Here is a 27,528-nt window from a genome sequence, read left to right on the forward strand (position 1 = left end):
GCCTTTTAGAAATCAGGTCATCTTTTACTCGCTTAGCTATTGACAGTAACAGAAATTTTGACCAGGGGTGCCCAAACTTTTGCATGCCACTGTATATAAATGATTTGGATGAAAATGTGGTAGGGAGGGTGAGTAAGTTTGCAGATGACACAAAAATTGGTAGCATTGTGGCTAGTGTATAAGATTACCAAAGGATAAAGCGGGATATGGATCAGTTGCAGATGGAGTTTAACCTGGGCAAGTGTGAGGTGCTCCACTTTGGGAGATCCAACATAGAGAGAGTACACAATTAATGGCAAGATCCATAACAACATTTATGAACAGAGGGATCTTGTGGTCCAGGTACATGACTCCTTAAAAGTGGCCACACAGGTTGATAGGGTGGTGAAGTAGGCGTATGGTGTGCTTACCTTCATTAATCGAGGAATTGAGATCTGAGATACTGACAAGTTTTGTTACAGCTTTATAAAACTCTGGTTGGGGCATATTTTAGAGTATTGTATTCAATTCAGGTTGCCTTATGTGGAAGGATTCCTTAATGTGGAAGGATGTGGAAGCTTTGAAGAGGGTGCAGAGGAAGTTTACCAGGATACTGCCTGGTTTAGAGAACGTGTTGTAAGGAGAGGCTGGACAAGCTGGGGTTGTTTTCTTCAGAATGGCAAAAGCTGAGGGGAGATTTGGTAGAAGCTTATAAAATTATGTAAGGCATAGAAAACCAGTATCTTTGCCCCAGGATTGAAATATTTTGTACTAGAGGGCATGTATTTAAGGTAAGGGGGAAAGTACAAAGGAGATAGAAACATAGAAAAACTACAGCACAATTCAGGCCCTTTGGCCCACAAAGCTGTGCCGAACATGTCCCTACCCTGGAAATTACTAGGCTTACCCATTGCCCTCTATTTTTCTCATCTCCATGTACCTATCCAACAGTCTCTTAAAAGACCCTATCGTATCCGCCTCCACCACCGTTGCCGGCAGCCCATTCCACACACTCACCACTCTCTGAGTAAAAAAACTTACCCCTGACATCCCCTTTATACCTACTCCCCAGCACCTTAAACCTATGTCCTCTTGTGGCCACCATTTCAGCCCTGGGGAAAAGCCTCTGACTATCAGGTCCCCCCCTCATCCTCCGTCACTCCAAGGAAAAAAGGCCGAGTTCCCTCAACCTGCTTTCATAAGGCATGCTCCGCATTCCAGGCAGCACCCTTGTAAATCTCCTCTGCACCCTTTCTATGGCTTCCACGTCCTTCCTGTAGTGAAGCAACCAGAACTGAGCACAGTACTCCAAGTGGGGTCTGACCAGGGACCTATATAGCTGCAACAATACCTCTCGGCTCCTAAATTCAATTCCCTGATTGATGAAGCACAACAGACCATATGCCTGCTTAACCACAGAGGCAACCTGCGCAGCCAGGTTGTATGAGGCAAGTTTTTTTTTACAGAGTTGTGGGGGCCTGGAATGCATTGCCAGGGGTGTGGTAGAGGCAGTTAGCATAGTGTTTAACAGACTCTTAGATAGGCATATTATGTCTTTATAAGTCACATGTTCATAGAAACACACAGTGAAATACATCTTTTGCGTAGAGTGTTCTGGGGGCAGCCCGCAAGTGTTGCCATGCTCCCAGCGCCAACGTAGCATGCCCATAACTTCCTAACCCATATGTCTTTGGAATGTGAGATGAGATGAAACCAGAGCACCTGGAGGAAACCCATGCAGACACGGGGAGAACATACAAACTCCTGACAGTAACTGGAATTGAACCGGCGTAGCTGGCGCTGTAATAGTGTTACGCTAACTGCTACACTAATATGCAGAGAAGGAAGGGATATGGTCATTGTGCAGGAAAGAGAGAGTAGATTAATTAGGATTCATTGGTTTAATTAGTTTGGCACAACATTGTGGGCCCAAGAGCCTGACCTGTGCTGTAATGTTCTAGGTTTCTCCTAACAGGTTAGTTGCATAGGGGCCCCACGATTTTGTGAGAAACTAGCATCTGCTGAATTCAACTCCCAATCCATTCAGGCTCTGCTGTGTTTGTCTTTGGTAATTGGAGCCAGATTGTGGAGGTGTGTAGGTGGTAATTACTCACAGGTTACTTTCAGTAGCTTTGCTGCCAAAGTTTTTTCATTTCTTCTGCCAGTGGGTAGCCTTGGCTGATTCTGGTGCTGTAGTCAGTGGTATGGAAAAAGACAAAAAGCGAATCCTCGATGATTGAAGGTGTACTTGTTGGTGCCCTTGTAGAAGGTGGCTTACCCTTGTGTATGTTTGTCATTATCACTTGCTACTTTGTATTGCAGGGTGCTGTGCCAGATATGACAGGAAAATGGCCTGTAGGGATCCTGTTATGATTTGGCATGTCATTTGGCTTTGGTTTTTAATTTGTGCTTATTTGCTTGTGGTCCAGTGTCACCTTTACAGGCCCTGGGTTACAAGCATCTTGCCCTACATACGAATGATCTCCCATAATGTCATTAAGTTCAAAAGTCCTATGTATATGCAGATGTTCATTCCTATGAATGGCAGAACTAGTTTCCCCTCCCTCTCCACTTTGAGCAATTGTTTTTATCAGTCTTCTGTGCTTTGGATACCATTCATTACAATATTATGGAGGTATGGTTACCACATCAAGTTTTTTTGTATTTTCTGACTTACTGACAAAATTGGCTAATGGACAATTGTAAAAAGGAACTGGTTCGTTACCAAGGAACCCAGTAAGTAGTTTGAGTGCTTCTGGTTCCCCAAGTGACTTTTAAGTGTCATTCTTGCCCTGGTCAGAGATTTGCTCTGATCAGTTTCGTTAGTAATCTGATGTTTCGTTTGGTATTTTTGGCAGGATCTTCTGTTTCATCAAAATTCATCTGCTTTTCAGTGTTACAAGGATCAGAGATTGTTTCCTTTTGAGCTTGCACTGTTTATGTTGGCCAGTAACCGTTGGTGCTGTGTTGAGCAACTTGACTAGTGACACTGCAATTTCCACATGGCCCATGATAATCAGCCGTGATCCTGGCCTTTTCTTCCCTGAGCTATATTGAGAGAATAGGTTGTATCACTGACCATTCCTTGTGACTTGCTATTCAAATAGTGAATAGTGACATGAGCTGTTAGCCCATGGTCCTGTTGTGATAATGGATGGTAACAGTTTCCATTTGGTCTTTCACAGCCCTATCTGTTTTGAGATGATTGAAGAGGCACATATGACAAAATGTGGTCACAGTTTTTGGTAAGTGCATGGCATTAAGTAACTTTGTTGTAGACAACTATCTCTTTTTCAGATTTTTCTAAGGTATAAAAATGAAATAGGAAGTTCAATGGGGAAAAATAATCTGCAAGCCTGCTTTAATTGGAGTTAACCAGAAATAAATGCAAAGGAATTACAAGAATAACAATGAAACTAAATGACTCTCCGCAACTATTGGGATTTCACAAGTATGATTTTTATGAGCTCATCAGCAGATTCGTAGTTAAATACCCCAGAGTTTTTAAAGATAAAGACAAAGATGCCTAAACTTAATGTTGTTGCTGTCAAAATGATAAAGTTCTGTTGGTGTTATGCAAATGAAGTGGTGTTCTATTAAAATGTGACTGAATTGTAATGAGAAGCAACTTTTAATGGCTCTTTAGCAGGTAAATATTATTTTCACTTAATGCATTGTTGCTTTCCTGTCTTGAAATGTGAATGTAGCATTTGTGATTTAGCATAATAACTTAAGTAAAGGTCCATATATCCTTAAAAGTGCAAAGTTTGCACCTTAACCAATTGAAAATCAGGTCTGGAGACACGCTTGTCAATAAGTAAGGTGTGCGCTAAGCATACACATAATAGCTCCATTTCTGATCCTACCACTGGGAAGGAAACAGTTAGAAACTTGAGTACTCTTTCCATAAAATTAGCAGATTCCCTGTGCTCTAATTCCAGAAACTTATGAGAACTGATTGAAATGAGAGTCCCAGCTGTCAAATCACCTCCAGCACTTGGTTTTGGCTACTCCTTCAACTGTTTCATTAGTGACCTACCAAAAGGTTACAAGTGGAGATGTTCGCTGAAATTACACAATATTCAATTCCCTTTGCCACTGCTCAGAAAATGAAGCAGAGGATACCTGTGTTCAGCAAGATTTAGACAATTTAGCAAGATTTAGGAATAGGTCAATAAGTGGCATGTAATGCTGACATCATATGAGAAAGTCTAACTATCTGCCCTTGACATTCAGTAACATGACCGTCTGAGTTCCTCACATCAATATCTCAAGGGTTGCCATTGATCAGAAACACAAATGGACTAACCACAAGTCCCATGGCACAAGAACAGGTCAGAGACTAAGTATCCTGTAGTGATTTACTCTCAACTTGACTCCCCAAAGCCTTTCCACTAAGTCAAGAGTGTATTGGAATACTTATCACTTGCCTGAATAAGTGCAGTTCAAACAACACTCGAAGATTTATGACATTCAGTTCAAAACGGCACCCTTTTGATTGGCACCCGATCCACCATCCTGAACAGTCACTCCCTGTAACACCAATGCATTGTGGTTTCTGTGCGCATTATCTACAAAATGCACAGCAGTTATTTGCCTAGACTGCTCTCAGCATCTTCCAAGTTCACAGCCTCTATCATTAGTGAGACACGGGTAGCAAACGCAGGGGTACGCCACCACCTGCAGATTCCCTTGCAAGTTGTAGACCATTTTAAATTAGAAATATATCATTATTCCTCCTTTCTCTGAGTTTAAATTTTGGAACTTGCTACTCAACACTCTGGAAGCATTTTCACCAAAAGGACTGTAGTGATTCAAGAAGGCAACTCGTCATCACCTTCGTAGGGGCTATTGGGGAGAGACAACAATAGTGGTCTTGACAACAAAGACCAGAGCCTTTTTTTAAAAAAAACTAGCATTTTGATGAGTTTGTCTCCTCACTAAAGGTGTGAGGAAACATTATAGTGAGTGTGTTTAGTAATAATTATAAGCTGTAGGCCTGCACAAGAGCAGCAACTTTGGTTGCTTTTTCTGTGGTCTGTCTCCTGCCAATCCAGCTCGGTATCAAATTGTGGACTCTACCAGTGGATCATCATTACCTCTTACTTCTCACCTTCCTACAAAATTTTTGTTTGCTCAGCCCAATGTCCATGTTGACCATGGTGTCTATTCATCTAGTCCCAACTTCCTACATTCGGGCCATATCCCTCTAAGCCACTTTATATCCATTTTGTGGGTAACTGCATCAACATTATGTCCTGACATAAACCTAGACAATGGTTGACACTTCACTTCCGTTTAAATGAAGCGTTGGTCTGCTGTACCCCTCCACAACTTTCCCTGCTGCAATTATATTTTTGTCTCTTTCCCTACTATGGCACCTCTTCCTTTGACATTGTTTCAGTTTCACCCCTCATTTAAAATTCAAATTCTTGAATATCTACCCAGGTATCATAACATTCTCAATGAAATGCTTTCATTGCTTTATTCCTTTGCCTCTGCAGCAAGTAACTGTATTCTCGGTGATATAAAACTTCTCAATTCATCTTTCAGTCTTTCCTATCTTTCACTCTCACCTCTCTCTATCCATGTTCATGGCTGTCCTCTTGATATTCGCATTCCCATTGCATCCATCACAGATGATGAATCCACTGATCACTTCCTTGAAAAATCTTCTGTCATAGAACAATACAGCATAGATACAGGCCCTTCGGCCCAATGTCCATGTTGACCATGGTGCCCATTTACCTAGTCCCAATTTCTTGCATTCAGGCCATATCCCTCTAAGCCCTGCCCCTGCATGTATCTATCCAAGTGCTTCTTAAATGATACTATTGTACCTGCCTCAACCTCTGGGGCAGCTCAATCCATATACTCACCACCTTCTGTGGAAAAAGTTGCCCCTCAAGTCCCTTTTAAATCTTTCCCCTCTCACCCTAACTCTATGCCCCTAATTTTGGACTCCCTTACCCTACAGAAAAGACTGCTACCGTCCACCTTATCTATGCCCCTCATGATTTTAAAAACTTTGATAAGATCGCCCCTCATTCTCCTGCACTCCAAGGAATAAAGACCTAGCCTGGCCAACCGCTCCCTATAACTCAGGCCCTCGAGTCCTGGTAACACCCTGAAATCTTTTCTGCACTCTTTCCAGTTTAACCACGTCTCTCCTATAACAGGGTGACCAAAACTACATAGTACTTCAAAGTGCGACCTCACCAACACTTGTACAACTGCAACATAATGTCCCAACTCCTATACTCAATGCCCTGACTGATGAAGGCCAGCATGCTAAACACCCTTTTCACCTCCATCCACCTGTGATGATGTCTTCACTGCCAACTCAGGTAGCATATTCCAGATTCCAGCCACTCTCTGGGTGAAAAAGTTTCTTATCAGCTTCCCTCTAAATCTCTTCGCCCTTACCCAAATCTGTGCCCTATAGCGTTAGAAACCTTTACTAAGGCAAAACGTTTCCTACTATCTACCTTGGGCTTCTCATAATTTTGTATACCTCTGTCAGCTGCCTTTGCTTAAAGAAAAATAAACCCAGCCTATCCAGTCTCTCCTAGAAACCATAGAAAACTACAGCACAGAAAACAGGCCTTTCGGCCCTTCTAGTCTGTGCCGAAACACTATTCTGCTAGTCCCATCTACCTGTCCCCAGCCCATACCCCTCCAGACCTCTCTCGTCCATGTATCTATCCAATTTACTCTTAAAAGTTAAAAGCGAGCCTGCATTTACCACATGAGATGGCAGCCCATTCCACACTCCCACCGTTCTTTGAGTGAAGAAGTTCCCTCTAATGTTCCCCCTAAACCTTTCCCCTTTCACCCTAAAGCCGTGTCCTCTCATACTTATCTCTCTTAATCTAGGTGGAAAGAGCCTACTTGCATTAACCCTGTCTATGCCCCTCATCATTTTATAAACCTCTAACATATCTCCCCTCATTCTTCTCCGCTCCAAGGAATAAAGTCCTAACCTGCTCAATCTTTCCTTATAACTCAACTCCTGAAGACCCGGCAACATTCTTGTAAATCTCCTCTGCACTCTTTCAATCTTACTGACATCCTTCCTGTAGTTCGGCGACCAGAACTGCACACAATATTCTAAATTTGGTCTCACCAATGACTTATACAACCTCACCAAAACATTCCAACTCCTATACTCAATACTTTGATTTATAAATGCCAGGATGCCAAAAGCCTTTTTTTTACAACCCTGTCTACCTGTGACTCTACTTTCAAGGAATTATGTATCTGAACTCCCAGATCCCTTTGTTCCTCCGCACTTCTCAGTGCCCTACCATTTACTGTGTATGTCCTCCCTTGATTTGTCCTTCCAAAATGCAACACCTCACACTTGTCTGCATTAAATTCCATCTGCCATTTTCTGGACCATTTTTCCATTTGGTCCAGATCCCCCTGCAAGGTTTGAAAGCCTTCCTCACTGTCCACTACACCTCCAATCTTAGTGTCATCCGCAAACTTGCTAATTCAATTTACCACATTATCGTCTAGATCATTGATATATGCAACAAACAATAATAGCCCCAACACAGATCCCTGAGGCACACCACTAGTCACAGGCCTCCAATCTGAGAAACAACCATCCACAACCACTCTGTCTTCTCCCACTCGGCCAATTTCGAATCCAGTTTACAACCTTTCCATGGATACCCATTGACTGAACCTTCTGAACTAATCTCCCATGTGGGACCTTGTCAAAGGCCTTACTAAAGTCCATGTAGACAACATCCACAGCCTTACCTTCATCTACTTTCTTAGTGACCTCCACAAGATTCGTTAAACACGATCTACCACGCACAAAGCCATGCTGACTATCCTTAATCAACCCTTGGCTGTCCAAATACTTATGTCCTATCTCTCAGAACACCTTCCAATAATTTACCCACTACTGATGTCAGGCTCACTGGCCTGTAATTACCTGGTTTACTCTTCGAGCCTTTCTTAAACAATGGAACAACATGAGCTATCCTCCAGTCCTCTGGCACCGCACCTGTGGCTAAGGACATTTTAAACATATCTGCCAGGGCCCCTGCAATTTCTACACTCGTCTCTCTCAAGGTCTGAGGAAATATCTTGTCAGGCCCTGGGGATTTATCTACGTTTATTCACTGTAAAGCATCAAGTACCTCCTCCTTTTTAATCTCTATATGTTCCATGACACTAGTGCTTGTTTCCCTTCCTTCCATATCCACGATGCCAGTCCTCATGCCTGAAACGCTCCAGCCCAGGCAACATCTTGGTGAATCTCCTTTGCATCGTCCCTAGTGCAGTCACGTCCTTCCTAAAGTGTGCTGACTTCAACTGTGGCCAGCTGTACTCCAGATGTGGCCTCACTAATGTTTTTTGTATCATAACCTACCTGCTCTTATGTTCTTTGTCCTGGCTAATGAAGGTAAGTATCCGTTTGTCTTCTCAACCCCCTTTTCTACCTGTGCTGCACCAAGGTTCCTCTGTTCCTCAATACTTCCTAAGGTCTAACCATTCATGGTGTATGTCCTAGCTTTGTTAGTCATTCCAAAGTGCATCACCTCACACTTATCAGGATTAGATTCCATCTTCCGTTACTCTGCCCATCTCACCAATAGGTCATTATCATCCTGTAACCCACAACTGTCCTCCTCACTATCAACAACATCATCGATTTTCTTGTCATCTGCAACTTACTGATCAGTTCTCCTATTTTACATCCAAATCTTTCATATATATATATATATATAAAACGAACAATAAGGGTTCCAGCAGGATCCCTGAGCTACAGCACTGGTCACAGGCTTCTAATCACAAAAACAACTGTCCACCATTATTCTTTTTCTCTTATCAAGCCAATTTTGTCTCCAGTTGGCCAAAGTAGACTACATCAATCACTCCCCCCTCACTAATACATTTTGCTACCCTTTGAAAAATTCAGTCAAATTGGTCAGACAGGATCTCCCTCTAACAAAACCATGCTGATTAATCCCTGCCTTTCCAAGTGTATGAATCCTGTGCCTCAGGAGTTTTTCCAATAACTTCCCTACCTCTGACATTAGACACAGCTTTAAATTACCCAGTTTATCCCAGCTGTCCTTTTTGAATAAGAGTACCATATTTGTTGTCCTCTAATCATCTGGTACTTCACCTGTGACCAGCAAAGATTTAAAAATCTCTTTCAGGGCCTTGAGGTTTTTACCTTTGTATCCTCCCTTGCCTCCCATTGCTGGGATGCATTTCATTAGGCTTGGGGATTTCTCCAGCTTTATCTAATTCCTTTAATGATATGTTCCAGAATTTCACCTCCCCTTCCTCCTGAATTCTCCATGTACAATGTCTTTCTCTTTAGTGAATACAGATGAGGTCTTCATTTAAGACCTAACTTGTGTTCTGACTCCACACACAAATTTCAGTGCCTAATGGGCCGTGCTCTTTTCCTGGTTCCCTCTTGCCCTTTATTTATGAAATGCCTCATCTTCTCCTTAATCTTGTCTGCTAGTGATACTTCATGCCTCCCTTTTGTGTTCTAATTTCCTTTTTAAGTGCTCCCCTATACTCATGAACAGCCTTCCCTGTTTTCAGTTCTCTGCATCTGCCAAAGGTTTCCTTTTTTCTCTTTATACAGACCCCTGAATCCCCTGACATCCAGAGTTCATTGGATTTGCTGTCTGCACCTTTCACCCTTCTCAGAATATGCTTTTTCTTGATCTCTCATTCATTCACTTCTGAATGATGTTACTTGCCCAATTGTATACCTACCTGCAAATATCTGCCCCAAGTCTACATTTGCCAGGTCTTGCCTTATGATATTGAAATCAGCCTTTCCCTCATTTGGGACCTTAATTTCCAGACCATCCTTGTCTCTCTCCTTAACTACTTTGAAATTTAGAGTTATGGTCACTCTCCTCAAAATGCTCTCCCTGTGTCACTCCAACCACCTACCCAGCTACATTCCTTAAGATTGGGTCCAGTACCACCTCTAGTTGGGCTATCTATGTCCTGTTTGGAGTAATCTTCAGATCAGACTGTTTAATTGTTGAAGAAAGATGAGCACTTGAATGAGAAGTTTAATAAGAAATGGTATGAGATGCAATACTCAGGCAGTATAATCATTTGGGTTGAGGATGAATATTCTAACTTGCTGCCTGGTCTTTCTACAGCTATAAATGTATTCGGCAGAGCCTTGAGGTCAGTAATCGGTGTCCGAAGTGTAACTATGTGATTGATAATGTTGATCAGCTGTACCCTAACTTTCTAGGTAAGTCGCTGTTCGTAAGATCAAATTGGTGAATAATATCAGTAAAACTGATCAACAAAATGAGCTCTGTGTATTGTAGAAGCAGTGTATACAAGGAATATGATGCAACCTGGAAAGGTAAATTGGTTTATTATTCTCACATGTATCGAGGTACAGTGGAAGAACTTGTCTTGCATACCTTCCATACAGATCAATTCATTACATAGTACATTGATGTAATACAAGGTAAAACAATAACAGAATGCAGAATAAAGTATTACAGTTACAGAGAAAGTGCAGTGCAGATAGACAAGGTGCAAGGTCGTAACGAGGTAGATTGTGAGGTCAAGAGTCCATCTTATTGTACTACAGAACCATTCAATAGTATTATGACAGCAGGATCGAAGCTGTCCTTGAGCTTGGTAAAACGTGCTTTCAGGCTTTTGTATCTTCTGCCTGATGGGAGAGGGGCGAAGAGAGAATGTCCCAGGTGGGTGGGGTCTTTGATTATGCTGGTCACTTTACTGAGGCAGTGAGAAGTGTAGACAGAGTCCATGGAGAGGAGGCTGGTTTCTGTGATGTGCTGAGCTGTGCCCACAGCTCTCTGTAGTTTCTTGCAGTGATGGGCAGAGCAGTTGCCCTACCAGGTGCTGGTGAGCTTTCTTGGCTGTGGCGTCCACGTGGTTGGACCAGGACAGGCTATTGGTGATGCTCACTCCTAGGAGCTTGAAGCTCTCAACCCTCTCGACCTCAGCACAGTTGTAGACAAGATCATGTGCACTGCCTCCTTCCTGAAGTCGATGACTAGCTCTTTTGTTTTGCTGACATTGAAGGAAAGGTTGTTGTCATGACACCATGTCACTAAGCTCTCTATCTCCTTCCTGTACCCAACTCATCTATATTTGAGATATGGCCCACCACGATAGTATTATCTGCAAACTTGTTGATGGAGTTAGAGCAGAATCTGGCCATGCCATTGTGAGAGTATAAGGAGTAGAGTGGGGGGCTGAAGACACAGCCTTGTGGGGCACCAGTATTGAGAATAATTGTGACAGAGGTTGGCTGCAAGGATTGATTCTGGACAATTATAAAAAGCATGGGATAACAGCACTTTAAATAAATGGCACAAATCTGACAATCCTGAGTTCATATCAGTATGATCGTTTATTCTCTGAATCAATGTGATTGACTCAGCAGCTAAGAAAATACACGTGATTACATAGAATGGCATAGGAACAGGCCATTCGGCCCAGCCAGTCCACACAAGCAGCTACTCTGCTCCAGTCTCCTCCCATCTTTCTCTAAATCTCTCAGTATATTTCTTTATTCCTTTCTACTTCCTGATTGTCCAGCCTCTCCTTAAGTACATCCATATCATTTGTTTTAACCTCTTGTGATAGTGAGCTCCATGTTCACACCACTTTTTGATAAAGACATTTCTTCTGAATTCCATATTGAATATCTAAAAGAGAGCAGATATTCAGCTGTAAATTGAGCAATGTGTTATACTGAACTACTGACAATCTTCAGTTTGAAGCAAAACCATGTTGTTCCACTTGATCGAAGAAGTTTTGGACACTAGAGGGAGCTTGAGTCTGCATCCAATCCATGTTGCATATTTTAGTCATAGAAAATATATAATAGAGGATATCATTTGGCCCATTGTGCATTGGCCAATTGAACAAGAGCTGCCCAGCCTAATCCCACCTTCCAGCACTGGGTCATGGCTCTTCAAATACACATCCAAGTACTATTCAAATCTGGAGCAAAAGAAATAAACTGCTAGAAGAACTGAGCACCTGTGAAGTCAAAGGGATGATCAATGTTTCGGGTCGAGACTCTGCATCAGGACTTAGAGGGAAGATAGCTGGTATAAAGACAAGGGGTGAGACGGAGGCTGGTACATGATAGGTGGAAAGAAATGGGGGTGGGGAGATTAAAACGGATGGAATCGAGTGGAGGAAGGGAGGGGGAGGTTAGAGACAAGCTAGTAGGTGATGGGTGGAACCAGATAAGTGAGGGATGATGGAACCAAATAGAGGGATAGCAAAGGTGAACCAAGGGAGAGAAACCCAGGTGGATAGGTATGTCGGTGATGGACAGATGCTGTTTTAAATATGATGGGGGTTTCTACCTCCACCACCCATTCAGGAAGTGAGTTCTATTCCCACCTCCTCCTAAGAATCTTCCCTCTAAGCCTCATCTCCCCCCAATCCTTCTACCAATTAGTTTAAATCTATATCCCCTGGTTTTTGACTCCTCTGCTAAGGTCATACAGTATGGAAGCAGGCCCTTTGGCCCAGCTGGTCCATGCTGAATAGATGTCCATTGAAGCCAGTCCCATTTGGCAGTGTTTGGCCCATAACCTTTTAAACTTTACCTATCCACGTACCTGTCCAACTGCCTTTTAAAAGTTGTTATTGTATCTGACTCACTTCTGGCAGCTCATTCCACATTAATACCACACTTTGTGTAATGAAATAAAATTGCCCCTCAAGTTCCTATTAAATCTTCCCCTCTCACCTTAACCTTTGCCCTCTAGTTCTTGATTCCCCCAACCCTAGGTAGAAGCCTGAGTGCATTCACCCTAACTGTGCCCCTCATGATTTTATACACCTCTATAAGATCACCTCTCAGTCTCCGACGCTCCAAGGAATAAAGTCTTAGCCTGTCCAACTTCTCCCTATAAATCAGTCCCTCAAGTCCTGGCAACATCCTCATAGATCTATTTTGCACTCTTTCCACTTTAATAATATCTTTCCTATAGCAGGGTGACCAAAACTAAATACAATTCTCCAAGTGTGGTCTTGCCAATGTCTTGTACTATAGCCTCCCAACGTTTCTACTTAATGCCATGACTGATGAAGGCTGGCATGCCAAAAGCTGCCTTCACCACCCTGTCTTTCTGTGACTCCACTCCTCTTTAAAAGATCTACAGTCGCTTGAAATATGAAATAGAAAATGCTGCAAGCACATAGGTCAGGCAGCATCTGTGGAAAGAGAAACAGCTAATGTTTCACATCAGAGACCCTTTTCCTAAACTTCCTTCTCATCACCTCTATCTTGGCCCCTTGTAATATACTTCAGTTTCTTGTCAAAACAAAACAGCCATAGCTTCTCCAATCTCTTATCATATTTGCAATTTTTCAGCAACATTTTTGTAAGTCTTCTCTGTATATTATTTTTGCATCTCCAATAATGTGACCAAAATTGTAGCAGTGCTCAAGCCATGGCCTAATGTATTATATACTCCCAGCATAACTTCCCTACTCTCAAATTCTATTCCTTGGCTAATAAAGGATAGCATCTGGACTCATTTACTGATACATTTACTTGAGTGGGATTTCTTAGGTACTCAGCAGTACGGAGAGAAGTGGAGAACTGAAGGTTTGGAGAGAGGAGGCCTGTAGAATTAAAATGATTTAGACATAAGCATCAACCTAGGAGTTATAGGTAAATGCCTACTGCCAAGAATTTGCCAAGGACTTATAGGGGTGTTGACTGGGGTGAAAGATTACAGCCAGGCTTTCCTGGAATGAAATTAGGAAGTGGTTCTGTATGGAAAGGATGATATTTGACACCCCCCTTTCATAAACTAGAATTGATACTAGGTCAGTGATTACTTTTTTTTAAGATTGCATTTTTGTTAAACAAGGAATTTGGGGCAAAGGTGGTACCAAGGAGCCAAAATCTCACAGAAATGGCAGAACAGGCTGGAGAACCTAAGTGGGCTACTCTTGTTTCTCTGTTCCTATTGTGATGCAGTGGAAAGGCAGGAGAAGTGAAGTAATGACAAGGGATGTTTCCTTTCCTGATGGATGTACTAAGAAAAGTACGGAGCACAGGATTCCTGAGTCAGTGTGGGGAGCTGTGCTACATTGATGAAAACTATAAAACCCCATTAAGCTGGTCTGCTTGATGTCATTGCCCAGCTTATCAATTGTAAAGTGAAGTTAGAGCAATTAATTTTCTTTATTAATCACATTTAATTACTGCTTGGGTAATTGTTTCCCTATAGTTAATGAACTAATCCTGAAACAGAAGCAAAGGTTTGAAGATAAGCGAATAAAACTGGAACACCCAGTAAGTACTGATGGATATTACCACAAATACCACGCTGAGCTGAGTGTGTTGCAAACTGTCTAGTGGAAGCTCATTTAATGATTACTAAGGTGCAATATTAGCCTTTCACGATGAAGGGTAGAATGGGTACTGACAGATTGGGTGGCAGAATTGCTTAAAGGATGTCAACAAAAATTGAAGTCTACTGGAAAAATCAAAGGAAATTAGTCACTCAGGCTATCAGATATTGAGAAGTGATATTGCTAGGGGAATTGCTGTTCACCAGGGGTTCAAGCTAGGAAGATGGTGGCATGCATTTGGGTAGTGGAGGCATCTCTAGATGATAATGGCATGCACCAGGAGGATACTTTGCAAGGATGTTATGTGCTGGAGTAAGTTTTGGGATGAGAAGGAATTGTATAGAAGGGCAAAGTCAGAGTGAGTTTGACTTTGAGGGATTGATAATGCAGAGCAGTATGATGAAGGGGACCTGATAGGGGGTGGTGGAGCAGGATGAGAAGACAGTGGGATGATGTGGGGCAGGAGAGCAGCAAGGGAAAAGGGGTGGAGGAATCGGAAAGCAATGACATGGGATGCAGTAACAACATGCATAGGCTGAGGGGAGACAGGGACGGGATGGCTGAGGGTTGGTTTTGCTGCTGATGGAACTAGCTTTTTGCTTTTTCTATTCTAGCTGGAGTCTAAATGTTGATGTATTTTTATGTTACCTGCTTTCCTTTCTAGAATGGTCACAGATGGCAAGCGATACAAGATGTTTTAATCACAGACCAGGACAGTTTGGATCTTGCCAATGTAAACCTCATGCTGGAGCTTATAATGCAGAAAAAACAGCAGCTGGAAGCTGTGAGTATTCTACATTCTGTCTGAAGATAATGGAGCTAAGCGGTTGGTCAGTGGTGATGGGCAGTGGATTGGGTGGGAGGAGAGGGACCAGGACGAGTGTCAGTCAAGAGGGGTGGATGTCAAACATGCAATATTGAGATAATCCAGGCCTAGGTGTCTCTCCCCTACAGTCAGTTACTGGCAAATATTCATATGCAGTAATATCTTTTAATGTATAATTTTATTTTTTCCTCCTTCAGACCAGTGAGCTGTTTCTTCCCTGATCACATTGCTTTGATGTATAGTTAGTGTTTACATGCAAGGAAAACCTTGAGTTTTCTAGCTATACTTCTAATCTAATCCATAACCTGACTTTCAACATATTAATGATGTAGCCAATGCTCCACACAGCTGTAAGGAGACTGATATACAGGAAAGAGGAATAAAGGGGCAGTCATATTGATGGGATTGTACGATACACTCTCTAACAGAGGGAGATAGAAAAGTGAATATATACATAAATTTCTGTAGTGCAAAAATCACACGGCATTGATTATTGGAGATCCAATTTACTCTGTTAGCTGGGAAATAGTGAGAATATTTGTGAGAATATTTACTCTTCACGTTGATTAGAGTAAGATGCAAAAAAGCCCATCAGGAGAGATGGTGTGACTAAGAAGTTTTAGACTGAACCTGGGCAAATAGAAAATGACACTGAGAGAAGATATTGGGGATAGTGATCATTACTGATAGATTTAATATAGTGATAGAAAAGAACCAAGGTAAACTAAGAAAAAGTTCTAAACTGGGGCAAGGCCAGCTTTACTAGGTTGACGTATGATTTGACAAAAGTGGACCTAAAATTTGAAGGTAAATCAGTGGGGGTTATTCAACGGTTCAAAAAAAATGTGTATTCAAAGCAAAAGAGGAGCTCTTAATTTCAGGTCCCACAGGGAGCTCAAGGTCCATACAGGACAAGGGGAAACATACAAGGGAAGTTTATGAATGTGATAAGAGTTGAACATTATGGAAAACCTGGAGGATTTATGCAAGGTACAGAGATGAAATTCAGGAAAAAAAAGTATATAGAAGACAGAGCGTGCATGAAAAATATATTGGCAGGTAATATCAAGGAAAAACCCTTTAAGTCGTAATGAAAAAATAAGTGAAGGGAGAGTAAATTAGAAGGGAAATAGTAGAGCCTAAAATGGTAGCCTGTTTGTAGAGGTTGGAAGGATTGATTGAATTTTTTGAGGCAGTGTAGAGTGTTGATGAATATAAAGCCTTTAACTTGGTCTACGTGGATTTCAGCAAAGTCTTTGACAAAATTCCACATAAGATTGGTCAAAAACAGAAAAGCCCATTGGATCCAAAAGGAAATGGCAAACTGGCTTAAAATGTATTTCAATGGAATAAAGCAAAGGGTAACAGTTGACAGGAGCATCACTGACTGGAGGACTGCATGCAGTGCAATTCCACAGGTTCCCTTCTCATGGTACATTTGTATAATTTAGATTAAAGTAGAAGATTAATTAATTAAGCACATTAAGCACTATGTTGGTAATACCACAATTGGCAGTTTGGTTGAGAGGGAGGAAGGAAGATCTGGATTGCAGGGAAGGTATCAATGTGATTGGGTGAGCACAAAAGTTGCAGATGGAATTCGGTATGGAGGAATGCAAGGTAATGCAAACAAGGTGAGGGAATACACAATAAATTGGTAGAGTGCAGTTGAGGAAACGTTTATTTCACTCAATGAGTGATAGGGGTTTAGTACTCACTGCCTGATGGGGTAGTCGAGGAGGAATCACTCATCGCATGCAAGTAGTCCCTGGATGAACACCTGAACAGTCATGGCCAGTGTGGCTGTGGGCAAGGAGCTGCTTGGTGGGATGAACCAAAGACAATTTTTGGTTGGCATGAACACTATTCCAATCTCTCCTAAGATATGTGACCCAGAACTGCTCTACTCCAGTTGTGTTAAGCAGTTGTCGTTCTTAAATTCTCCAATCAACCACTATTTTTTTTGGAACAATAGATGGAAGGGGTAGTATCTCTTTGACTTATTTAGTAGCATTTTGAAAAATCTTCAGTGAAGCATTTTGCCATATTTATTATGATTTAAAAAAATACTATTTGAATTCAAACCTTAACTAAGTAGGAGTAAGAGTGTAGAACTGGCCCTTTAAGCCTGCTGTACTATATCCTTAACCTGTAATTAGGTGTTTGACTGAGAACTGATGTGATCATGCATTTTAAAGTGATAAGTAGATTTGATAGGGTACTTGGAAATTCTACTCTAAGATAAGGAAATCTAGAACAAAGACGGATAGCTTAATTGGAGAGAAATTGGTTAACACTTACACAGGCTCGTGGAAATCTAAAAATCATGGATGTTGGGGTCCAGTTGGAATTTAAAACTGATGTCAATGGGTTTTATTACAGCAGAGTGTAGAGAAATGGACATGGGTACAGGTTACGGCAGTGTCATCTTCAGAAGCTGTTTGACCCACTATTGTACCTATTTGTAGCACTGAAGAAACTTTCATTGACCTCTGCCAGCATTACAATCTGAGAGTGAGAGGTGATAGAGAGGAGTTATAGGCAGGTGGTCACGCCGGGAACATCGGAATCAGGCAATTGGGTCACAGTCAGGAGGGGGAAGCGGAAGAGTCAGGTACTAGAGAGTACCCCTGTGGCTGTACCCCTTGACAATAAGTACTCCTGCTTGAGTACTGTTGGGGGAGACAGCCGACCTGTGTCTCTGGCACAGAGCCCAGCCCTGTGGCTCAGATGGGTAGGGAAGGAGTGAGGAGGGCACTAGTGATAGGGGCCCTACAGTTAGGTGGGCAGACAAGCGATTCTGTGGACGCAGGAAAGAAACTAGGAAGGTAGTTTGCCTCCAAGGTGCCAGGGTCCGGGATGTTTCTGATCGCGTCCAAGATATCCTGAAGGGGGAGGGAGAACAGCCAGAGGTCGTGGTACATATTGGTACCAACGACATAGGTAGGGAAAGGAATGAGGTTCTGAAAAGAGACTATAGAGAATTAGGAAGGAAGTTGAGAAGCAGGACCTCAAAGGTATTAATTTCCGGATTACTGCCTGTGCTAAGCAACAGTGGGTATAGGAAAAGAATGAGGAGGAGGTTAAATGCGTGGCTGAGGGATTGGAGTAAGGAGCAGGGATTCAGTTTCCTAGATCACTGGGGCCTCTTTTGGGGCAGGTCCCAGGGGGACCAACATACTGGCGGGGAGGTTTGCTAAGGCTACTGGGGAGAGTTTAAGCTAGAATCGTTGGGGGGTGGGATCCATACTGGAGAGACTGGGGAAGAGGTGTTTGGCTCTCAAATAGAGGAGGCTAGGAGTAAGTACTATAGGCAGGTGATAGAGAAGAGACGTGTTCAGACAGGCTTGAGGTGTGTCTATTTTAACGCAAGGAGTGTCGTCAACAAGGCGGATGAGCTTAGAGCTTGGATCGATACTTGGAGCTATGATGTGGTGGCCATTACGGAGACTTGGATGGCTCCAGGGCTGGAATGGTTGATTCAAGTGCCGGGTTTTAGATGTTTCAGGAAGGACAGGGAGGGAGGCAGGAGAGGTGGGGGAGTGGCACTGTTGATCAGAGAGAGTGTCACGGCTGCGGAAAAGGTGGATGTTGTGGAGGGATTGTCTACGGAGTCTCTGTGGGTGGAGGTTAGGAACAGGAAGGGGTCGATAACTGTGCTGGGTGTTTTTTATAGGCCGCCCAGTAGTGACAGGGTTATTGAGGAGCAGATAGGGAAGCAGATCCTAGAAAGGTGTGAGAATAACAGAGTTGTTGTGGTGGGGGATTTTAATATCCCAAACATCGATTGGCATCTCCAGACAGTGAGGGGTTTAGATGGGGTGGAGTTTGTTAGGTGTGTTCAAGGAGGGTTCTTGACACAGTATGTAGATAGACCTACAAGAGGAGAGGCTGTGCTTGATTTGATATTGGGAAATGAACCTGGTCAGGTGTCAGATCTCTCAGTGGGTGAACATTTTGGTGATAGTGATCATAATTCTATCTCCTTTACATTAGCACTGGAGAGGGATAGGAGCAGACAGGCTAGAAAGGTGTTTACTTGGAGTAAAGGGAATTATGAGGCTCTCAGGCAGGAAATTGGAAGATTAAATTGGGAACAGATGTTCTCTGGGAAAAGTACGGAAGATAAGTGGCAAATATTCAGGGGTATTTGTGTGGAGCTCTGCATAGGCATGTTCCAATGAGACAGGGGAGTCACGAGAGGATACAGGAACCATGGTGTACAAAGGCTATAATAAATCCAGTCAAAAGGAAAAGAAGAGCTTACAAAAGGTACAGAGAGCTAGGTAATGTTAGAGATCTGGAAGAGTATAATGCTAATGGGAAGGAGCTTAAGAAGATTAGGAGAGCCAGAAGGGGACATGAGAAGGCCTTGGTGGGCAGGATTAAGGAAAACCCCAAGGCGTTCTACAAGTATGTGAAGAGTAACAGGATGAGATGCGAAAGGGTAGGGCCTATCAAGTGCAGCAGTGGGAAAGTGTGTATGGATCTGGAAGAAATAGCGGAGGTACTTAATGAATACTTTACGTCGGTATTCACCACGAGAAAAGATCTGGGGGATTGTAGTGGGGGCTTGCAGCGGCCTGAAAAGCTTGAGCATGTAGATATTAGAAAAGACGTGGTGCTGAAACTTTTGGAAAGCATCAAGTTAGATAAGTCGCTGGGACCGGATGAGATGTACCCCAGGTTGCTGTGGGAGGCGAGGGAGGAGATTGCGGAGCCTCTGACGATGATCTTTGCATTGTCTATGGAGACGGGAGAGGTTCCGGAAGATTGGAGGGTTGCGGATGTTGTTCCCTTATTCAAGAAGGGGAGTAGGGATAGCCCAGGCAATTATAGACCAGTGAGTCTTACCTCAGTGGTTGGTAAGCTGATGGAGAAGATCCTGAGAGGCAGGATTTATGAACATTTGGAGAGGTATAATATGATTAGGAATAGTCAGCATGGCTTTGTCAAGGGCAGGTCCTGCCTTACGAGCCTGATTGAATTTTTTGAAGATGTGACGAAGCACATCGATGAAGGGAGAGTAGTAGATGTAGTGTATATGGATTTCAGCAAGGCGTTTGATAAGGTACCCCGTGCGAGGCTTATGGAGAAGGTGAGGAGACATGGGATCCAAGGGGACATTGCAGTGTGGATCCAGAATTGGCTGGCCCATAGAAGGCAAAGAGTATTTGTTGAAGGGTTGTATTCTGCATGGAGGTCAGTGACCAGTGGTGTACCGCAGGGATCTGTACTGGGACCCTTACTCTTTGTGATTTTTATAAATGACCTGGATGAGGAATTGGAGGGGTGGGTTAGTAAGCTTGCAGATGACACAAAGGTCGGGGGTCTTGTGGATAGTTTGGAGGGCTGTCAGAGGTTACAGCAGGACATAGATAGGATGCAGAGTTGGGCTAAGAAGTGGCAGATGCAGTTCAACCCAGATAACTGTGAAGTGGTTCATTTTGGTAGGTCAAATATGTTGGTGGAATATAGTATTAATGGTAGGACTCTTGGCAATGTGGAGGATCAGAGGGGTCTTGGGGTCTGAGTGCATAGGATGCTCAAAGCAGCTGCGCAGGTTGACTCTGTGGTTAAGAAGGCATATGGTGTATTGTCCTTCATCAATCAGGGAATTGAATTTAGGAGCCGAGAGGTATTGTTGCAGCTATATAGGTCCCTGGTCAGACCCCACTTGGAGTACTGTGCTCAGTTGTGGTCGCCTCACTACGGGAAAGTTGTGGAAGCCATAAAGAGGGTGCAGAGGAGATTTACAAGGATGCTGCCTGAAATGCGGAGCATGCCTTATGAAAGCAGGTTGAGGGAACTCGGCCTTTTCTCCTTGGAGAGACGGAGGATGAGGGGGGACCTGATAGAGGTGTATAAGGTGATAGGTATTGATAGGGTAGATAGTAAGAGGCTTTTCCCCAGGGCTGAATTGGTGGCTACAAGAGGACATAGGTTTAAGGTACTAGGGCGTAGGTATAGGGGAGATGTCAGGGGTAAGTTTTTTTTTACTCGGAGAGTGGTGAGTGCGTGGAATGGACTGCCGGAAACGGTGGTGGAGGTGGATACGATAGGGTCTTTCAAGAGACTGTTAGATAGGTACATGGAGCTGACTAAAATAGAGGGCTATGGGTAAGCCTAGTAATTTCTAGGGTAGGGATATGTTTGGCACAGCTTTGTGGGCCGAAGGGCCTGAACTGTGCTGTAGTTTTTCTATGTTCGAATCTCTGTCAGCCCATGCAGTGACAGGGCCAAGATGATGTGTGTGGTGGAGTTTTGCATTTATAATCATTGCCACTTTTTTTTTGCATAGGAATCACAGGCAGCTCAGCTGCATATCCTCATGGAGTTTCTTCAGGAGGCAAAAAGGAATAAGAAGGAGGTTAGTTTGGCTTTTTGTTGTAGTTTTCCCCCATTAGCTGGCCTATTTGAAAGTCCTGTTCAGATGCAATCTGGCAGCAGTTAATGCTGTATATGACACCTGTTTTTAGAGGGCAGCACTTACCCTTGAACTGGAATTCAAGTCCCACACCAGTGGTTTCTCATTGCCTTGCCTGAAATTAGGTGCACCACTGAAGGACTGCAGCACATGATTTCTTTGGTTCAGATGTTAAACCAAGGCCCAGTCTGCCCCTCAAATCGAAGTAGAAGTTCAATCAGACTCATGGAACACAGAAACAGGCCCTTCAGTCCACTGAGTCTGTGCTGACCACCAAGCACCCATTTACACCGATCTTACACTAATTCTATTTTTGTTCTCCCTCACTTTCCCAGCAACTTCAGGTTTTTGGATCATTGGGATCTCTTCTGGGGGAGGCATAACCCGTACAAAAAAGCTGGGTTGCACCTGAACTGGAGGGGGACGAATATCCGTGCAGGGAGATTTTGTAGTGCTACCTGGGAGGATTTAAACTAATAAGGCAGGGTGGGTGGGACCCAGAATGACAGTGCAGCAGGTGGGGAGACTGACTCATTTGTAGAAAATAGAACTGGCAAGTCCAGTGGGCAGAGAAAGGAGGGGCAGTGTGAGAAGGTTGGTTGGCTTAACTGCATTTACTTTAATACAACGAGCCTCACAGGTAAGACTGATAAGCTGAGAGCATGGATCAGCGCAATCACGGAAATGTGGTTGAGGGAAGGGTAGGACTGGCAGCTCAATGTTCTGGGCACAGAAGTTTCAGACATGACGGGGTGCAAAAGGGAAGAGAGTGTTGCACCACTGATCAGGGAGAACATTACAGCAGTACTCAAGGGGGATGTCCTGCAGGGATCAGCCAGTCAGGTTATAAGGGTAAAATTTAGCAATAAGAAAGGGGCTGTACTATGATGAGGTTATACTATATGCCTCCCAATAGTCAGCAGTAATTAGAGGAACAGATGTAGGCAGATCACAGAAGGGTATAAGACCTTATGGTTGTAGTAGTGGGGGATTTTATTATTGCCTTATTGTAAGAGACTTGTATGGGGAGGAATTTGTAAAATGCATCCAAGAGGGTTTTCTGAAGCAGTATGTAGAGAGTCCTACCAGGGAGGGAGCTATACTTGACCTCAGGAAATGGTGAGAGGCAAGTGATAGAAGTAACATGCAAACTGCTAGAGTAACTGAGTGGGTCAGACAGCACCTATCGAGGGAAATGGACTATTTGATATTTTGGATCGAGACCCTTCGCCAGTGATTGAAGTGTTTGTGGAGGAACTCTTTGTAAACAGTGATCTTACTTCAGTAGGCTTCAAGGTGGTCATGGAAACAGATAAGATAGTCAAGGTAGTCATGGGCAGGCACGGTAGTGTAGTGGTTAACGTAACGCTTTACAGCGCCAGCGACCCGGGTTCAATTCCGGCTGCTGCCTATGAGGAGTTTGCATGTTCTCCCTGTGTCTGCGTGGGTTTCCTCCGGGTGCTCAGGTTTCCTCCCACATTACAAAGAGGTACAGGTTAGGAAGTTGTGGGCATGCTATGTTGGCGCCAGAAGTGTGGCAACACTTGTGGGCTGCCCCCAGAACATTCTACGCAAAAGGTGCATTTCACTGTGTGACTAATAAAGATATCTTATAAAATTGATCTTCAAGTTAGGGTCCTAAATAAGGGAAAGCGAATTTTGATGGTGTAAGAAGGACTTGGGAGGTAGATTCGGAGCAGCTGCTAGAGAAGAAAATAACATCTGATGTGAGAGGCATTTAAAAAGGAGATAGGGTTCAGAGTCAGCATCTCCCTGTAAAGGTAAGAGGCAGAGATGATAAGTTTAGGGAACCTTGGTTAACGAAGGATATTGATGGTTTGAAGAAAAGAAAGGTGGCATATATCAGGTATAGGAGCTTGGTATTAAAGAAGTCACTGGAGGTTTACAGGCGATGTAAGAGAGAACAAAGAAATTAGGGGGGCAAAAAGGGGCCATGAAAATGACCTAGGTAAGTAGGATTAAGGAGAATTCTAAGACCTTTTATATTAGAAGCAAAGGGTGGCTAAGAAAGGAATAGGTCCCCTTGGGTCATTGGGGTAATCAGTGGAGCCAGTGGATGAAACCAAGAAAGATGCGGATGCTGATTTGAGGAAGGGGTACACTGATATAATCGACCACATCTGTATGAGGAAGGAGGAGTCTGAAATATTGAACCACATTAGGGTGGATAACCCCCATGTCTTGATGGGATCTATCACAGGATGCTAAGGGAAGCAATGGAAGTGATTGCTGGGGCTCTGACAAAGATTTTTGCACTTTCGTTAGCCACAGGTGAGGTACCAGAAGGCTAGAGGATAGCTAATGTTGTCTTATTCAAAAAGGACAATAGGGATAAGCTTGGAAACTAAAGGCTGGTGAGCCTTACATCAGTGGTAGGGAAGTTGTTGGAGAAGATTCTGAGACACAAGATTTGCGTTAAGTTGGAAAGGCAGGAACTGATTAGGAAGAGTCAGTATATTTTCTTTTAAAGAGAAGTTTGTCTCTCAAATCTGTTTTTTGAGGAAGCAACTAAGAAAATTGATGAAGACAGAGCAGTAGACATGGTTTAAATGGACTTCAGTAAGGCCTTTGACAAGGTCCTGCATGGTAGTCTGGTCCAGAAGGTTAAGGCACAAGGGATCAAAGGCGTATTGGCAAACTGGATCCAAAATTAGCTTGGTGATAGGAGACAGTGGTGGTGGGTGGGACTTTTTCTGGCTGGAAATTATAATCAGTGCTAGGACCTTTGTAATACATATAAATGACTGAGAATATTGGTGGTCTGATTAGTAAATTTACAGACTACACGAAAATTGATGGGAGTTGTAGATAAAGAAGGTTGTATAAGTATTCACAGAGAGACATAGATCAGCTGGAATGTTGAGTGGTGTCAAATGGAATTTAATCCAGACAAATGTGAGCTAATGTACTTTGGGAAGTCAAATTCTGGTAGGACATAAGGTAAATGGCAGGGACCTTAGGAGAATTGAAGTATATAGAGACCTTGGAGTGCAAATCCATTGCTCCCTGAAATTGGCCACATAGGTGGAGGCGGATACAGTTACAATGTTTAATAGGTGTTTGGGCAGGTACTTGGATAGGAAAGGGTAATGAAGAAGTAATTTGATATCCTGGACTCCACAGGTCAAGGTATTGAATTGGGACATCATGTTGCAGCTATATAAAACATTGTTTAGGTTATACTTATAGCATTGTGTACATTTCTGATCCCACACTATAGAAAGGATGTGGTGGCAATAGAGAGAGTGCAGCAGAGATTCACCTGGATGTTGCCTGTAATGGAGGGCTGTAGTTACAAGGAGAGATTAGATGGGCTGGGTTTATTCTCACTGGAACATAGGAAACTGAAGGGTGATCATAAAGAGGTTTATATAATTGAGAGACAAAGGATAGATAGGTCAGAATCTTTTTCCCAGGGCAGGGGAGTTGAGAACTAGAGAGCGCAAGTTTAATGTGAGAGAGGGAAAATTTAAAGGAGATGTGAGGGGTAAGTTTTTCACACAGTTATAACACAGTGGTTATTTGGAGCGAGCTGCCAGAGGTGGTGGTGGAGGCAGATAGAATTATAACATTTAAAAGGCATTTGGACAGGTACTTGGATAGGAAAGGTACAGTTGGGTGGTGGGAGGGTTACCCCATCTTACTGGATGATGTGGGTTAAATTGGATTTATGACAGAACTTTTATCCTTTAAGGTTACTGCTAAGGTTAACTGTTTCAAATTTCCTTTCACAGCAACTGGAACAGTTACAAAAGGAGCTGAATGTTCTTGAGGAGGATATCAAACGAGTGGAGGTTTGTAATTTTTTTTTACAAAACTGTTTCACCTATGTTTAAGTTCATTTTTGAAATGCTAGCAAAGAAATCTAGACTCATTTCTGAACACTTCAGAACAGATGATCTGAAAACAAAGCTTAATGTTCTCTAATAACTGTTTGAGAAACCCTTGTTACCTACAGACACAGACTGAAAATACTGAAATCTAGAACAAAAAACAAGCTGCTGGAGGAACTCAGCAGATCAGGCAGCATCTGTGCAGGGAAATGGACAGTTGAGTTTCGGGTTGAGATCCTTCATCTGCACTGGGTCGACTGTCCATTTCCCTCCGCAGATGGTACCTGGCCCACTGAGTTCCTCCAGCAGCTCGATTTTTGGTCCATAAGTTAACAATTGTGCTCGTCTATAAGTCTAGATATTACGCTGCTTTGTTGGCCTCTGAGTCCAGAGGTTGCCTAGGCATGGCAGTACGCGGTCTGTTCTTAGTCAGGCTTGCAACTGATGCTCAGCTGAGGTGCTCATACTCGAGATCTGGGATCATTGGAGGTCGTCGTGAGACTGAGAACTGTACCTCACGTTGGAGGTGGTCATCCCATGGTTTGAATGTATAGGTAGCGAATGAATGGATGACAGCCAGATGAGCAAGGAGGACCAGGACAAGTAGTACCTTGAGTGCATTATGCTCACTGACAGTTATTCAATTCACTATGAATTATGGCCAGAGCTAAATCCACATCACCATGGGTAGCTCGCTTGTGCTGGGATTGATAACTCAGTAGTTATGACAGAAAACTGATATTTCTAAAACTGTAGAATCAATTCTTGGATAGTGTGTTGTCTTCCTGGTTTGAGCAGCTGAATAATGTTCTGAGTGTATGGGATGGAGTGGGGCGATGAACAGCTTGTGTACAACAGGAAGTAGATTAGGTGCAAATACTTGTGGGTAAAACAACATCTGACAACTGGGAGTCTTTTAAAAGAGCATTAGCAAGAGTTCAGGCTGGCATGTTCTGGTAAGGGTGAAAGGCAAAGATGGCAAGATTAGGGAAACTTGGATGAAGGTTTGATAAGGAAAACAAAAGGAAGCATGTGACAGGTGTAGGCAACTACAATCAGGCAAGTCCCTTGAGAAATTATAGAGGGTGTAGGATGGTACAAGAAAGAAATTAGAGCAAGGAGGGGCCATGAAGTATCTATAGCAGGTAAGATTAAGGAGAATTCTAAGGCATTCCATACGTATTGTGTGTAGTTCTATTCACCACATTATAGGAAGGATGTGGTTGCACTGGGGAGAATGCAGAGGAGGTTCACCACGGTGTTATCTGGATTGGAGGACTTCAGTTATGGGAAGAGAATGGATAGGCTGGGCTTGTTTTCCCTGGAGTGAAGGAGGATGAAGGATCACCTGACAATGATGTATAAAATTATGATGAATGGGTAAGGTATTTGAAATGTTTTTCCCATGGTAGGAGTATCAAAAACAAGATGTGGGTTTAAGATGAGAGGAAGGAGTTTTAAATAGGTAAGTTTTTTTTATACGGAGAGTGGTTGATGTCTGGAACATGCTGCCAGAGGAGTTGATAAAATCAGATACAGTTACTATGTTGAAGAGACATTTAGACAAGATAAGGCATAAGAGAATGGGTATAGTGTGGATGGGCAGAAAGGCGGCATGGACGTCATGGTCCGCAGGGCCCATTTCTGTGCTGTATGACTCTGACTCACTATAGTGGTCCATTTCAGTGTTGAGGTCTTCCCTACAAGGTTTTACTTTCAGTTTACTTTTGTCCCATGTACTGATGCAGCTAGGAGGGAAGGATTTAGTTCACATGGTATTGTGAACCCTTCCTGGGCAGGTGAGACTTGTACATGTTGGATTGTTTCACTTCAGTACAATTGGAACCAGAATCATTGCGGGAAGTCTCTCCATGCAATTAGGTTTAAACTATTTAGGCAAAGGCATGGAAACCTGACCATTGATTTGGATAGGAAAGAAGCAAGGCCAGTTGTGGAAGGTGGAAAATTATTTTGGAAGTCAAAGGAAACAAAGGCTCAAAGATGAATGGCAAGGAAGTTTATAATGCAAGGAGCTAAGTGAAGAATGGAGATGATTCAAGGTC

General features: G+C 43.0%; 1 protein-coding gene across 2 annotated transcripts in view; it reads left to right on the plus strand.

Annotated features, from left to right (window-relative positions):
• Nucleotides 1-27,528, plus strand: part of cop1 (COP1 E3 ubiquitin ligase) — a 137,608-nt gene that overhangs the window by 21,442 nt on the left and 88,638 nt on the right. For both annotated transcript variants that reach the window (XM_052012552.1, XM_052012550.1), the window contains exons 2-7: nt 3,165-3,224; nt 10,140-10,237; nt 14,235-14,299; nt 15,023-15,142; nt 21,486-21,554; nt 25,367-25,426. In XM_052012552.1, coding sequence (XP_051868512.1) covers nt 3,165-3,224; nt 10,140-10,237; nt 14,235-14,299; nt 15,023-15,142; nt 21,486-21,554; nt 25,367-25,426 — 472 coding nt within the window. The remainder of the gene's footprint in view (nt 1-3,164; nt 3,225-10,139; nt 10,238-14,234; nt 14,300-15,022; nt 15,143-21,485; nt 21,555-25,366; nt 25,427-27,528) is intronic.

The sequence above is a fragment of the Pristis pectinata genome, chromosome 3 (assembly GCF_009764475.1).
Source record: "Pristis pectinata isolate sPriPec2 chromosome 3, sPriPec2.1.pri, whole genome shotgun sequence".
Lineage (NCBI taxonomy): Eukaryota > Metazoa > Chordata > Chondrichthyes > Rhinopristiformes > Pristidae > Pristis > Pristis pectinata.